Source organism: Paramormyrops kingsleyae, chromosome 1, assembly GCF_048594095.1.
Source record: "Paramormyrops kingsleyae isolate MSU_618 chromosome 1, PKINGS_0.4, whole genome shotgun sequence".
In the NCBI taxonomy this organism is placed as follows: domain Eukaryota; kingdom Metazoa; phylum Chordata; class Actinopteri; order Osteoglossiformes; family Mormyridae; genus Paramormyrops; species Paramormyrops kingsleyae.
The window spans coordinates 6,948,279-6,963,973 of record NC_132797.1 but is presented as its reverse complement, the minus strand read 5'-3'; the positions used below and the strand labels follow the sequence as shown (position 1 = coordinate 6,963,973).

The 15,695-nt window shown below is 43.6% G+C and overlaps 1 protein-coding gene across 2 annotated transcripts; it reads right to left on the bottom strand.

Moving 5' to 3' along the window:
- Positions 1-388: 388 nt before the first annotated feature.
- Positions 389-10,445, bottom strand: bend7 (BEN domain containing 7). 2 transcript variants are annotated; one of them, XM_072702891.1, is made up of 10 exons: positions 10,033-10,437; positions 9,181-9,258; positions 8,656-8,955; positions 7,481-7,597; positions 5,080-5,387; positions 4,019-4,256; positions 3,206-3,328; positions 3,044-3,088; positions 2,128-2,178; positions 389-1,996 (listed from the first exon to the last, which is right to left on the bottom strand). In XM_072702891.1, the coding sequence occupies exons 1-10, from the start codon at positions 10,094-10,096 to the stop codon at positions 1,944-1,946; spliced, it is 1,377 nt and encodes a 458-aa protein (XP_072558992.1). In that variant the 5' UTR covers positions 10,097-10,437; the 3' UTR covers positions 389-1,943. The 2 variants fall into 2 exon arrangements, with proteins under 2 accessions (XP_072558992.1, XP_072559027.1); XM_072702926.1 differs by lacking the exon at positions 389-1,996 and having other exon boundaries at positions 2,142-2,239; positions 10,033-10,445.
- Positions 10,446-15,695: the final 5,250 nt, after the last annotated feature.

The window sequence follows — 15,695 nt, the reverse complement described above, 5'->3', positions numbered from 1 at the left end:
TAATTCTACACCAAAATAAAGCTGCAGCTTGAATGGAAAATGCAGATATGCTGAAAATTTTGAATAAAAGAGCTGAAATAACAAGGGTCCTTTAAGAGCTAACTGGCGCCTTTACCTCCCCTTTAAGCTATGTTTAAATGTACGGCTACAATAATATAAATAATCAAAATTGCCTTTAATTTCGGAACTGTCATCTTAAATATTCTGTCCTCTATATATCATCTAAGAATACAAAGATACTTAATATTTATTACAGTGTGTAATATACGGACTGGCAGAGTGAATTAAAATTCACATTCTGTTGCGTTTTATCTCCACCGTTTGCGAATGTTTAACTGTTTTGTCAAACGTCTACAACCTGATATAAAAAAAATTACATATAGACAGCTGTGAGAAATTTGCTTTATTCAACAGGGGCACAACACTGCTCTTGGCAAGTCTTACAGCAAAGGACAACATCAGCACTTACAGTTTGACAAAGCTTGTGACTACACAGCAAGTTAAAATAGATGTGTTCCCAGCACACTCCACAAATAAATACACAGAGACACATAATTAGATCTCACACAGTGTCCACATCTCTTCATTTCGCAGTAGTACTCATTTTAAAATATTACTTATGCATATCAAAGGATGGCATACTTACATCTTGATAGTATTTTTATTCTGTAAACAATCTTATTGACAAGATCATAACAATGCTTTGTTTTTTATAATTGCATTAAACTAAATCAAAAGGGGAAAAACGTTTATGTGCACCATAATATTATAAGTTTATTACAAACAAAAGGCTTCACATAAAGTGCATAAAGGTAAAGTCAGTTATTTCAATGTTATTTCTAACATTTAAAATTTATTGGCTTGGCTTTAATATAAAACACTTAATTATATTACATACATGGCTAATTCATTTGGGCAAAAATAATTAAAGAATAGTAAACTAAATGATAATTATGTGTACTTCGAATGTCAGGGGTAGGATATGACTACATGTAGTCATTGAAATGCATAAAACTGTGCCATAATTGTAAGTCTAGGGGAACATCTGTTGTTATTTTCATGGTAATTTCCATTTAAATTTCCATTCTTATTATTCAATGAGCATGGCATTACCGTTTCCTTGAAATGTCCTGCATCAAGATGTGTTCGGTGTGAATCCGATAAACACGATTAGCATTACAATGCTTAATCGAGAGTTAGCTAACGTAAATCAAATCACACAGCGGATTTAAAATATGTTATCTAGCCACCCAATCTGGCAATTTTAGATTGGGCTGAACTACAGTTTGCCTTCCTCGACGTAGGGACTCAATTTTCAGTCCTCAATTAGATCCAGTTACCGCAACTGTGAACTGCTGGCTGGTAATTAGTGTTTAAAGAAGAAGAAATAGTAGACTGATGCTATGAGAATAGGTCTATATGGACAGAATACAGTGATCTCAAAATAAAAAACAAAAAATAAACACGGTGACGTTTAAGGGGCACAATGTAAACGTAACAGACAGTCACCTGAAACTGGCAATTAAAAGCCACTTATTAATTATGGCCAATTATCAATGTGTGTGTAAAATGACAGCTAAATTCATAAAATTCAGTTTCATGGAAAAGTTCCTTGTGTCTGTAATACTGCAGTGGTCCACTACACTTGGGAATGATTTCTTTAAGTCACCCAGATATTTTGGATGGACATTTAAGGGCCCTTAACTCCCCGAAAAATGCTGTAATATCCTCGGATAAACAGCCTACCCTACACTCGCACCCCAAGCTGCCCCTTCACCTTATATGTATGCATTTCAAGATGGGATGTGTGAGAAGAAGCATATCCCATCTACACATACATCACTTTTCAGTTTTTAAAGTGTCTCAGAGTCAGAGGAGCCTGGGGGCTTGACAAACATCGTTCCATCACCAAGTTTCTATTTGGCTGGAAAATGCATTAAGCATTAAGCAGAGATGTCCCCTTCAATGCCAACTGCAGTCTTCTTTAACTCATTACCTGAAGAACAGACAATTACAAGTAAACAAAAGGTACCTGTAGTATTAATTATCTGTCTAATAAATTACATCCTGTTGCTTTCTAATAAATTAGAAAAAACAGCGAAGACATTAACTGTTCAGGCTTGTTACCTCTAGGTAGTTCTATTTTTTCTTTCCTGTCTTCTGAGCAGTGACACTCTTCTGCGGAAATAAACCCCCCCAGCATCAATTTAGCCATTTTTATAAATGCAGAAGTGCACACCTGTAACAAGCAATGAGGTACACGGATATTACTGAGGGCACCTAGATCAAATCATATTCCATGACCAAAATATGCTTATAAGTCAGTTTTGACTGGCCCACTGATAGCAAACAGTAATTCTGCCAGTGAATTCTAGTCCCTGCATCCTATAGGGCCATTCCATAGGATAGGATTTATCTAATATACCACAGAAAAATCAGTTTTCTTGTAACACACCTCGTGATTAAATTTTTTGGTTACGTGTTGCCTTGCAGTGAGTAAATAGGAGGTGTGAATTAAAATAGATATTTTAATTCATGGACTACCCTTAAGATGGGGTTAGCTATATGGCTTGAAAACAGTTTGCTCTTCACTGCTGTCAAAGGGCACTGGTTTATATCAGGAAATCATCATCATAATAATCACCCTCTGCTTTAAGGCTTCTTGCCTTTTGTGAGTGAGGCAGATATATTTCTATGTCCTGAGAGATAAAGTATGAAGCAGCGGGGGGGGGGGGGGGGGGGGGGTAGTGTTTGTGGGTGACCCCCCCCCCCCTCATAAAGGGGGGGGGGAGACAGAGGCAAAGACAGAGATAATTAGCTGACATTTTGCGAGTCGTCAGATGATCCAGGGACAAGGACGACAGATTTATGGGATGGAGCTTGGGGTCTGGGTGGTAATGACTCGGCCAGACGAGGGAGGGATGGAAAGACGTCTGGGTGATAGTATGACAGAAAAAGGGAGGGGTGGTAGACAAGATGGAAGATGGTACTGAACCATTTAATGCAGGGGATGGGGGGGGGTGGCGCAGGGGGTGTAACCTACCTGTGGTGTATGTGGCAGTTTTGTTCAAAACAGCATCTGCAGCCTCTGTTAAGAGGAAAATAACAATCAGCCAATTTTGTCTTTCCTACAAAAAGACTTAAAACTAGCAGTTAACTGAATGTTTTCAGCTTTTTTATTTATCCGGAATTAAATAAAACTCACCCACGTTCTGTCTTTTTAACCGTCTCCTGGCCAGCTTAATCTGGTCTTGCAGAATTTGCACCCAATCTCTGGGACCGGGGAGCTTCTCGATCTTGTTAGTGGTGCAGTACTTCTCTGTAAACGCTGTGGGAAGTGGAGAAAAAATAACCCAGCATTATGAAATGTACAGGTGACTTCTAGCTACAGGTGATGTTACGCTACAGGTGACATTATGCTACAGGTGACAATTAACTGCAGGTGATGTTACGCTACAGGTGACATTTAACTACAGGTGACGCTATGCTACTGGTGACATTTAGCTACAGGTGATACTACGCTACATGTGCCGTTTAGCTACAGGTGACATTATGCTACAGGTGACATTCAGCTACAGGTTAATTTGGTCATGCTAGAGTTTTTGTTGAGGTTAGAATACAAGAGTTATCATGTGGTTCACCTAGATATGGATTTATACTTTAAACTAAATGTATTTTTAAGAAACTGGGCTTGGACGACCCCCCGCGCTCATGGGAGTTTTACTAACACCAAAATGTTCGGTGGGCAGAAGGAAGGTGGTGGTAGAGGAGGTGGGTCCAAGCAACTAGAGGAGGCGGCACCAACCGGTCAGATGTCTTGGTCTTGCCTCCACTAGTTGCTTGGACCCATCTCCTCTGCAATCTGATTGGCTATCTTGCTGAACCAATCATTTTTCATTCTGCACTTTTCATTCTGAACATTTTTGTGTAAGCAAAACTCCCACGAGTATCCAATCTCATTTTCATTATGTCTGTTATTCTGCAGCACCCCCCCCCAGGGGCAGTAAAGACATCCTACCCTTTATGGCCCCCACAATGTTCTGGTCCAGGCCCTTTCTGTTGTCGTTCAGGCCCCTCTTCCGCTTGCCATTAGGCAGCGAGTTAGCCAGCGTCTCGTCATCGAAGAAAGCGCACACCAGCTTCCTGAAAAGCAGGCTCCCAGAGCGGGTGTAATTGACCAAGATGGAGTCCAGCTGGGACTTCGAGATAAACACATCGTAGTCTTCTGCCAGCTGGATCTCGGGCTGAACACCCACCTGGCCGAATACACACACACACACACACACACACACACACACAAGTCAGATAAACATTTCTTTATGGGTACCGCTCATTCATTTCTATAGGAAAAATGCTAACGCTAACTATGATAACCTTAAACCCTACCCAGCTCTAACCATAACCATAAGTAACCATGCAAAATACAAGAGTTTTTGCATTTTTAGTTTTTTCATTGCAGTCATTGCAGATTTTTATTAAACTGAGTTTTCCCTTATGGGGACCAACAAAAAAAATGGGTATTTATCATGTTGTGGGGACATTATGTCCCCATAAGGTATAGGCCTACCTGGTCACACACACACACACACAAGTACGGGCGCAAACACACACATGAGAACCCAACATCACTTAATCGGATCGTTGGCCTGTGGTGAGCGACAGTGCCAGTCAAGTTCACCAATCTCTTTCGGTGCTGATGAGATTCACGGTGACACTTTCACATTGGAAGGACAGTCTTAATCATGACAAGGCATGACAGTACTACAGACAAAACTGTATACACAATGATCACAAGTTTTGGTTGAAGCATTCTCTCTCAAGGGTCTACTCAGGGATACTGACTCAGTTCTTTTATGAAGCCACTTGTTTGCCCGTGAAACACTTAATTCCTCAAGAGCATATTGTGAAAAATGGCTTTGGAAGGCATGATGTAGCCTGGAAAACTTCAGTGGGAGGGACATTAAGAAGGACAATAAGCCATGGAACCTTTTGCACACTTACAACATGTACGACACGGGATGCCGAAACCTAAAATAGCTCAGGTATCCTGTCCTGAGCTCCATATGGCGGCTTTGTTACCTCGGAGGATGACATGTCCCTCTGAAGGTTGTAGCGACTGAAGGCATCGTCTGCAGGAGGTGGTGAGGCGGGTTTGGGAGGCTGGCCAGACTGGTCCAACTGGTCCAGGACAGATATTTCCCTTGGCCCTCTGTCCCTCCCTCCACAGGAGTCTGGCATGGCGCCGGATAGGAGAGAAGCCCTTTTTCCAGGCAGACTCACTGGCACCACCTTGTGGACAGGTCTCCTCTTGCACGGCTTCTTTCTTGGGACGGGGGATCGGATGGGGCTGATAGCGGCTGAGGTCCTGTGCGGCTTCTCCTGGGCTACTAAGGTCCGTAAACAAATACAGCTCTGCAGGAGATGAACCTCTCACAGGAACAGCACGTCAAGAACACCACAGGGCCGCGTCATACATATATTCTGTATTTGAAATAAAATTACTATTATGAATTTAACTGCATACTGTACATAATATGTAATACTAAACCATATGTATTATGAAGTGGACAGCTGAACGTGTGTGTGTATGTGTGTGTGTGAGCTATGTATATATTGCATTGTGGGGACCTAACTCAATGTGGTAAAATCCTGCTGTTTTGATGTTGTGGGAACCATTTTTCGATCCCCACAAGGGGAAACATTTTCATAAAAATCTGTGACTGCAGTCAAAGCTAAAAATGCCAAAGGTTTGGTTACTTATGGTTAAGCATAGGGTTGGGATTGTTGCGATTAGGGTTTTGCCCCACAAAGATATGAGTACAAACGTGTGGGTGTGTGTGTGCATGTATAATTAAGGCTGTGAAAATGTTCTCATTAATGCACAGTACTAATTTTAAATAACGTTATGACACGTTGATCGAAGCGTTGCATGCCACATTTTGATACCTAAATGGGAGAAGAGTATAAGAACAGACATTTAATAGAGACCTATAATAGCCTATAATAGTTTAGGTTATGACCTTGCACAGAATCCCAGAATTCAAAGCTAAAATCCAAACATTCAGTTAGCATCTCATCTAAATAATAATAATATTATATATATAATAATAATAAATATTGCCAGACAGAGGCATACATAGGATAAAAATACTGTAATTTGTAGTATTTAAAGATTAAGATTAACTTTATTCATGCCACGGGGAAATTCTGGAAAGTTGGTTTAATTTTATTAAAATATTATGATCTTTCATGTCATTAAGTGCACTTAGGCTTCTGTTTTTAGAGCCATTTGTCATTTTAGATCAATAATGTCTGTTGAGTGTCTGTGATTCCACATACAAGTAGCATTATGGCTTTTCAATGCATTTTTGGAAGCATTGAAATTTAACTTGTACAGGTACAAGTAGTATTTTTGTTGGAAATAAATAAAACCATATTGGCTGTATTCATCTTCCATTATTCAACCATTCTGACACAGGCTTGTTATTGAGTTTTGTATTATTGTCTTGCTGCATGATTTGGATGGATGTCCTGGCATGTTTGGGGTCCTGATATAGACGGATCTCCCCAAACTATTACAACAGCAGCAGCTTGCTGTGCAACATTAGCCAGAGTGCTCCGTTTTCTGCAAGTAGAACATGGTTCCCGAATCCCTGAGCATCAACCTTAACATTAATAACCTGAATCTGAGGGCAAGGGCCAACACCGTTCAGATTCCTGTTGGGCAGATCTGGCCCAAATGAAGTGAAATGAACTGATGCTGAAGAATCAGAACCGGGCACAAATTTTTGGTGCTTTTCCACTGCCACCAAGAACCGAGCCATGGCACGAACTGGCGGTTTTCCATTGTAAAGCATCCGAGCCATAAGCGCACTGACACGTCCCTGCTCACTAGCAGGGCCGAAAGCGTGACCAAACCGAGCTGGTTGCATCATCACCATCTGATTAGTTAAAATGCACAGATACCTGTGATCTGTGTCGATATACAGGGATTGCCTGAAGGAAAAATAGAGCATATTGTGCATATTATTCGTTTTAAGTAGTATCGCACATCATGACGTACTGATGCATTCCTGATAGCTCGGAACTTGAAAATTTCCAACCTCCTACTTAAAAAGTAGTATAAAACTGATGAACGAAATGGATTCATAATTCATAATTCAAAATTTACACACACTAATGCTAATTATGCTAGCATTTGATGCTAACATAAGATCGTGATTGTCACTTGCTAGTGGAAATTAGTACATAGTAAATCATGATGTACACCGTGTGAACAGTAAATAAGCATCTCTTCGGTTTTACGTCACTCTCCAAACGCGATTTCCGAGCCGACCCCTCTGCAGTGGAAAACCAAGGAGATCTGGAACCGCGCTGTATCTAGCCTCTCGCAGTTTGGCTTGGATATGGCTCGGTTCCTATATGCCAGAGGAAAAAGAACCTTTTTCCGCGGCTCGTTGCAGAGCGTGGCAACACTCACCTTTCTGCCGCTGCATCAGTTTCCTCACAGCGCGCAGCTCCTGCAGGATGGCCTGCAATGTGCTTTTGCAATTACACATGCAGCAGTTTGCTTCCATGATTCCGGGCAGGCTCGTCACTGGACAGCACAAGACAGGCAGACCAGGTAAAGGCTTCACTATGAGGACCCCATCTCCAAGCAGCATGTGAATGGCCTATTGTGATGGTGTATGCACATGAGCAGATTTGCCATCCTGAATGCGTCCTTGTCTTGTCTCCGTTTTCTCAAGGCGGCATCCCGTCCTCCTCGCTCTCTGCACTGAAGGAACCCCACCCCACCCCACCATCCTCAGAACCAGTCAGGCACCTTCTCTGATGAGCAGACATGTTCTTCAGGCCTTGGCTAATTGGTCAAATTCAATCCCAATGGGTTAACCTTCTAGTCCAGCGTTTCCTAATCCAGTCCTTGGGGACCCACAGACTGCCCACATTTTTGCTGCCTCTGGTGGGGAGCTGGGTGGGAGCAAAAACATGGACTGACTTTAGGCCCCCAAGGACGAGACTGGGGAACACTAATCCAGTCTAGAATGTCAATGTCGCTAATCTCCTGGAAGGAAATATCTTCTCACTATTTGTGTGGATTAAATGGCTGGTGGATTAGGCACAGTGCTAGGTAGTTAAGGGACGAGGATTTGGGAACGGGCGTGGTTTGTCCCATTCTTTTCCAAACAGAAAACAGAAGTGAAAAACTAGGATAAAAATACTCAGGTTGGCCAATAAAGGAATAAGAGGGTTGGTGAGGATCGTGAGCGTTTTGCTTCACGTTAAGATGCTCCTGTCAGCGGTTTAGTAGCCAAAAGAAAGAGGGATGAAATAATGGTTCATAGGAAAGAAGCAATAAATCTGCAACAGCTGAGAGCAGTGAAATGCTGTCTCAGATGTGATCGATGAGGGAATCCGCTCAAGCAACGGTGGACCTCTGAAAATTTCATTAAACCGCAAAAGAAAAGCTATAAATATTCCCTTCTTTTTTTTAGGATGGCATTTAAAAAGAAGATGACATCAGGGAAGCTCTCTGGCCCTGCGTGCTGCCTTACTCTTCAGCAAAACCACAAAGAAAAAGGACCGGAGTGGGGGGGGGGTGGGGGGGGCTGGGGGGGGAGTGATCGATCGATTTGCTGTGACTCGTAGACGCACCATTGGGATTTACCGTGCCTCCAGCATCTCTCAGCATCCTTGAGGTTTTCGAACGGGTACTGTACTGCCCTGGCACCTGAGGCCTCGGCGCGGGTTCAAGGTTCCAGGTGCTGTGCTGGGGCTCGTCGAGACACAACGCCAAGGGCTGCCCCCAGCTCGGCTCTGCGTCCTGGGGCTCCGCCTTGAGGCTGTCCCCAGTGCCGCCGGGCCGCTGGTGCCCACGGCTGGCCTTGTCACTCAGGAGCCGCATCATCCCCGTGATCTGCCTCTTGATCTCCATGCCGTCGTCGCCAAGCCAACCTGGGAGGCGGGCAGGTATGGCTGAAGCACAGGTACCTCACGTACCAGAATATTCTGGGCCAGTCAAATGCGACCGACGCACTGTGCTCAGACAAAAGCAAACCTCAGACATCTGTGGATATCACTGAAATGCCTTTTAGGTAAATATGAAGAGCAAATCCTTAGAACAGTACTTAAACAATCATACAAAATGTGTCTGTTTCCCAGAAATTACTGTCACTGTACCTTCAGTTATGGTAACATCTTTAATTCTGCCATTGACGTCTATGCTTCCAGCACTGTCAAAGTACCTAGTTTCAGTATCTGGAAAAAAAAGGAAAGAAAAAAAAAATAATAGTAAGGGAATGAATGCGAATTATACAGAAATCCCACAGGTATATTCTTGAGACAGCAGATCAAACAAAAAATATCAAAATATTCCTCGCACCATTCATGTAATAGCGATCACAAAAGCATATGTATGATACAGCAGCTATTGCAGCGTATCGAACTGCCGTCTGGAGCAGTATGTGCGGCTGTAGGGACAGAGTGGCCGAGGCTGGCAGCCAGCGATGCTCTACAGGCTCTTCCACCTGTAGGTATTATAAACATGCCGCCGGAGCTCAACGGGCTCGATCCGTCTCCAAACATCACATTTAAACGCCACAGTGTCTAAATGTGCTGAAAACTCATCCTGAAGTGCGTCAAGTTTCGCCGTGGATTTTTTTTTTGTATTCAACATTAAGACGTCAAAAGCCGGACAAGTTTTTAGGAGAAACTCGGATCGTCTGATTTTCAGGTCTGGTTTAGTAATGCATGGATTGTCCGTAAAAATAGATTCCTGTTACGCCGTTAATGTAACACTTCATCACGACATAAGACACTTCACATTATTTTTCAAATCAACTGTTATGACTTCCATGGCGACGTTTTAATAATTTAAAATTAGGTCTTATTCCCTCGTTGATCAAAGCGTCTTGAGAATTAGGCAGACAAGCCATGCATTTAGACAAAAAAATGTTCCCCATTTTGCTTTTGTTATTTTTAGAAGAAGCGACGGGAATATGCAGGTCACACCTTCAAAAGCCCCTTCCTTACCTTCCTCATTAACCAGTTTAAAGCTTTGCGATTTCCTGCTCCTTTTCCTTTCGGCAAACTCCATTTTCTAAATGTGTGTGACGGAGGGATGAAGCCGGAGAGAGAGAGAGCGTATATAGCATGGGAATAAACAGCAGGACCCGGGGTCCGTCTCTTTAACCAGCGCAAAACTGCGGCTCATCACCGCGTTACGCTTCCCGCAGCTTAGCGTCACATCACGGCCCCCAAAGCGACGGGGACACGGTGCCACATTTCCCATAAAGCAGCCTAAAGGCGCGATCGCTCCATCCTTAGGGCTCTCGTATATTCATATTCATATTTCATGTTTAGATCACCGTCATGCAAATTCCTTTGCGCCACCTGATGGTTCATGTTAGACGGTGTATGCGGGACCCAAATGTCATGCTACGCATTTTTTTGACGGGGTGTACGGATACATTTTTTCGCTTAACCATGGAGCGATTTACCCACGTGTGCTATTGGAAATTAACACGATTAACTGCACGCGGTGTATGCATTTGCTTCACAATTACAAGTTCCCTACAAATCTAAATTAATTACGGCGCCACAAAATCACATTTTGCACTATTAAAGTGTAATTAGCGATGCATAACGATATATCAATAGTTTCATATATCGTTTGTCTCTGCATCTTGAAAGTTTAAATCTAGAGAAATTCTAAGCATTTAGAAGACTTGACACCTAGAGTCTAAATTGAATGGGAACACCATCTCTTAGAACATGAACTGAACTCCACAGGGAATTGGAATGAAGCAGTATACACAGAATTGAAGAAACTCTATATGGTTTGACGCATACTTATTTTTTCATTCAATGCTCAAATATTGATGCAAGTTATCTTCTGAGGAGGAAATGCAGACTAATTTTACCTCCTGCCTCATAGTTTGGTGGCGTGCATTTTGTATGCTTGACGGGCGAGCTATCCTGCTGCGTCTCGGACGCAGGAAAGTCACAGGTCCTCATATCTTTTCTCTAGCAATAGGTGGGACTCTAAAGGGCTTTTCTTGGAAAACCCAGGGGCCGTATTATCATTGTGGTACCTAAGGACTTGTTACTCCCTCTAATAACGCAGTTTCGGAGCTGACCGCTCGTCTGGCTCGAGCACAAGCGCGCTGTACCCCTCCAGCGCTGGACCAGTCCTCCTCCTGGCTCTCAGTCGGCCGCGGCCGCCTCTCCGTGCCAGAAAGTATCGTCACACGGGGCGCAGTTGGTCAGCTGCGAGGCTCCAGTTCCCGCTCAGCAGCCATCTGCTCTGGCCACCCTTCATTCTCGGCCCTGGCTCTCTCCACCTCCATCTTCCAGACACTGCTGTCTGTTTGTTTGTTTGTTTAATCATAGGCCAAACATATACATATAAACGTATAGCTAGAAATGATCAGAAAATGCTGCTGTGAATCAGCTTGGCAAAGGATACACACGTGTATGCAGTTCTGAACTGACGCATGTAATCTATTCCACAAAACCTTAACGGCAAATTTTACGCAAGTCGGATTTAACCCCCCCACCGCTCAAGGCACCATACAGTATAGAAAAAACACAAAAACGGGCTTGTAATATGTACCAAAGAACACATCAAATTAATGAGAAGCAAGCATACATTTCTTTACAGGTATGTGACACCATTTTGCACGAGTGCTTCCGTAAACTGTCTCGTACTTTTTCCCGAAGTCCAGATATACGTATCGGTTTAATGCAATTCAGCAGCTGCCTGCGTACAGGTTATCCATGCACAGAATTTTATCTTAGAATATGGGAACATCACTGGGGAACAGTGATTGCACTGTAGGTGGTTCTACTCCTGCGAAATGGCTTCAACATTCCTTGGCTGCTAAATGATTTTACAAAACAATCACCGCACTTAATGTCCCCCCACAGTCTAGCTGCCTGCACCATAACGAATCTCTCTGCTTGATTAATGGACATTGGCCATACTAACACATGCTTATGAATGACTGACTGGAGACTATGAATTGAAGGCATCCGTTGGCTTCCTCCAAACAAATCCATCTAGAAGCAAAAAAGGGTAAAAAGTGATCCATCAGATGACGTAACTTTTTTCCACGACTCAATTCAGGGTCACAGAGATGCCGATTGGTTCTGTACTGATTTTAGGGGCTTTTGTCGTGTTCAGCACCAAGTCCTTTTAAGAGTCCGTCCATCCCTGCTGTTGAGCTTCACCTTGCAACCGCCGTTCTTCCTCTCCCACGCGGTGGCTTCGTTTGATAGGTCCTGGCATGACTTTTAAGACCCTCCCCTCAATACCTTTCTCTGTCTTTGTGACCACTGCTCCCTCGGAAGTAAAACCACTTTGAAAACTCCCAAATCAAAGTCATTGCTCTCAGGTCACTTTTATAGCTGATCCTCACTGCTACTTGGCATTCAGCCTAATATGACTCACCTTTGTAGCTGCGTTTGTCATTATAATTTAGTTACTTCAAAGTAAAAGTCCTTTTTCCTTCGCTACATCACCCTAGGGTGACCACCTAATCCGTGTAAGGAGGGACACCATGAGCTACTTCAGGTTTTACAAACTATTTCAAACTAAAAGGCCCCCGTGCTTTGCTAAATGGTTTGCTCATCTTTTACTGGTTTGTTTCCTTGATTGAAAGACGAATCCAGCTGTGTCACATTAACATTAGTGACACATGCATGATTACAGGAGACTGATCAATCAGCACACAGCAAGAGCTCAGTGCTAAAGTGAAATCTGGCTCCTTTTAATTAAAATGGTAGTTTACAAATCCTGTTCTAGCTCAGTGTCCCTCCTAACATGGATTAGGTGGTCACCCTACATCAGGGTTTTTCAACTCTGGACCTCGATTCCAAATCCAGGCCTTGTTTTCAGTTCTCCCAGGTAGTTGTTTAATAATTACTGATTCTGATTGGTCAGAGGCTTCACACCTGACTGACAGGTAAAGGAAGGCTGGAAAACCAGCAGTGCTCGGACCTCGAGGACCGCGAGTTGAATAACCCTGCCCTACATCATCCCCCAAATATAGGTGACTATCTTTTAATCTTCTCTGTACATTGCAGCACACTACAAACATATTAATTATTTAGTAGACACTTTTATCTAACGTGATGCATTTCTGAATGAGTCCCTGGAGCAATCGGGGGTTAAGGGCGTCGCTCAAGGGTCCAACAGTGACATCACTCTGCTGATGCTGGAGGCGTTCTGATCACAGACGCTGCCCCCGAAGCTGCTGAGCCGCACACCAACCCCAGAAAGGCTTGAACCCGGGGCCTGTTGGTGCCACAACACAATCAGTAACTAATTGTGCTTCTTGGCCCTTTTTCATTGTTTCCATCAAGCAAGCTTTTGATAACGGTTTGACATGGGGCCCGCAGGCAAATATTGCTTGAATAAGTCAGCAGTCGCACCCCTTAAATCATTAGCTGCCAGATGGGATTTGCTTATGTCTGCTGGCCATTAGGCACTGCATCAATAGGCGTAATATAATAACCGTTAATGGGCATCGCACTAATTTAGCTTCTTTTCTCACTAAACACAATTATTCCAAATGCAATTATTGTGACAGATTTTTTTGTGGCCATTTATTAAAATGGGACGGTCTAGCCTGCAGTTGTTCAGCTAAAACTGCCGACATCCATTTTCACGACTGCTGCACTTATCCGATATCCTAGTTACTAACGTTTTGTTCTCAACCCAAGGAGTACCTGTAAACAAACGATACACGCACGGGGGCGTCGGAACAAAACCTGGGAGGGCTCGTTGTTAATTAATTATGGGGGGGGGGGGGGTGTTGGCTTCAGGTTCCTGTCACCTCGACACCTTGCCCATGGCACAAAGGGGAGTCCTTGCTGTGGAGTGAGTCGTCAGCAGACACTGACCCAGAAGGGGTGACGAGTCACACTCTCAGTGCCCAACTGTGAGCTGACTCATCATATACCAAGCATCTTAGCCCGAGCTCAGCCGGTGTCTGTAGACTGGAAGCGTTTGCTCGGATCGTGTGCGTGACCCCTTTCTACCAACGGACACTGCCAACACTATAAATATTACATCTGACTCAGTGTGTCTCAGCCCATTCCTTGGGGACCACCAGACAGTCCACATTTTTGCTCCCTCCCAGCTCCCAGCCAATCAAGAACACCGAATACCTGGTGCAGGGGTGCAGGAGGCTGGGAGGGTGCAAAAATATGGGCTGTGGGGCTCCCTGAAGACTGGGGTAAGAAAGACTGATCTAACTGTATTGTATTAAAGATAACTGTTTGGATGTTGAATGTATTTTGGGTGTGTAAGACATGCATTATCATTAAATAAAATCAAAATTGCGAGAAACAGCTTTCCCATGTTCCTTAAAGCTGGGGAAGATGGAGGAAACCTGTTGCTCCCCCCCAGGTTTCCAAGAATGCCCTGAGGTCCTTCACCCAGCCTGAGCTCCCGTCCTACGCCTGACCCAGTGAGAGGCTCAGATTTCTGTCTCCCCATTGACACAAAGCCACCAAAAACTTCCAGTGACACCTGATATTATATAGGAGACTATTATAGATCAGCACATCAATTATTTTCCTTCTCATTTGTTGCAAGTCATCACCTGGACCTAATCAGTTCATACTAAACCTCTGCAGGAAGAGAGATATATTAATTTACTTATTAATTCAGGCAAAAGCTACTTGTTTTACTGTATTGTGAGATTCAGTTATAAGTTATAATATATTTTCTAAATCTTAAGCACCAGCTGCTGCATTAGGCTCAGATATACTAAAGCAGTTCATCTCCTTGAAGAACTCGGACCACTGTAACGCAAACCCTTTTATGAACATTAGATGGCGCCATCATTTCTCTGCTCCCAGGGGTTGAAAATACATCTATAAAGTGCCAAAAAAGCTGGACATATAAGACAGTGATTTTCAAATATTTCACAGAGTATTCAAATGTGAAAAGCAGCCTTACATTCTTTATTAACGGCTGATGTCTTATTTATATATGCCGGATAGCAACAGTGAGTGATGGATTTCTATTGATTTGAGTGGCAGAGCCCTGCTGGTGTTTGTCGAGGTCGTCTGGACGGTAACGACACTGAGAACGTCATATACGTCAACCTACATACATCTATGGCAATAATTATTCCTATTAAGGCTCTCGATGGGATAGAAACCAGAAACTTTTGCAGGCACCAGGTTGCCTGGCCCTGGAGAAAGCCCCCCCCCTGCCCACCCAGTTACATGAGCATCAAGCTTCACTTTGTTTTTTGTCCTCTAGAGGCACCATATATCACATCTGGGTCACTGCGAGAGTGGTTGTAGGTGGTCATGGGTTTAGTCCGTAATCACCGTGAGATAGGTGTAGATTCTCAAGCGTGTGGCCTGTGTGAGTGGATATGGGACCTGCCAATCCTCTGTGTGTGTCATCCTGATGCAGAGGTGATTTGATGGCACGGCGAGAGAAAAACAGGGAATGCCATCGGATTGGGCTGTAGAGCATAAAGGCAAAGGAGGCTTCAGTCAGGGCCCATTAAATGTCTGCAGTGGTCACCTAGAGAGGAAAGAGGACTTCAGAACTCGTTCTGGAACCTCTGGACAATGTCTGCTATTGGTTAACTCCACCCAGCCCACATCAAACACATGGCATGTGACATGTGGCTTTGCCGCGTCAGATTTTTCTCCGTCTTTCTTGGTTC

Excerpts from the sequence above, each read along its gene's own strand:
- bend7 (XM_072702891.1), bottom strand. The coding sequence starts at position 10,096 with ATGGAGTTTGCCGAAAGGAAAAGGAGCAGGAAATCGCAAAGCTTTAAA. Across the intron at positions 7,598-8,655 it reads AGGCACGGTAAATCCCAATG|TGACGAGCCTGCCCGGAATC; the intron begins GTGCGTCTACGA and ends TGTGCTGTCCAG. Across the intron at positions 2,179-3,043 it reads AACTGCCACATACACCACAG|AAGAGTGTCACTGCTCAGAA; the intron begins GTAGGTTACACC and ends TTATTTCCGCAG.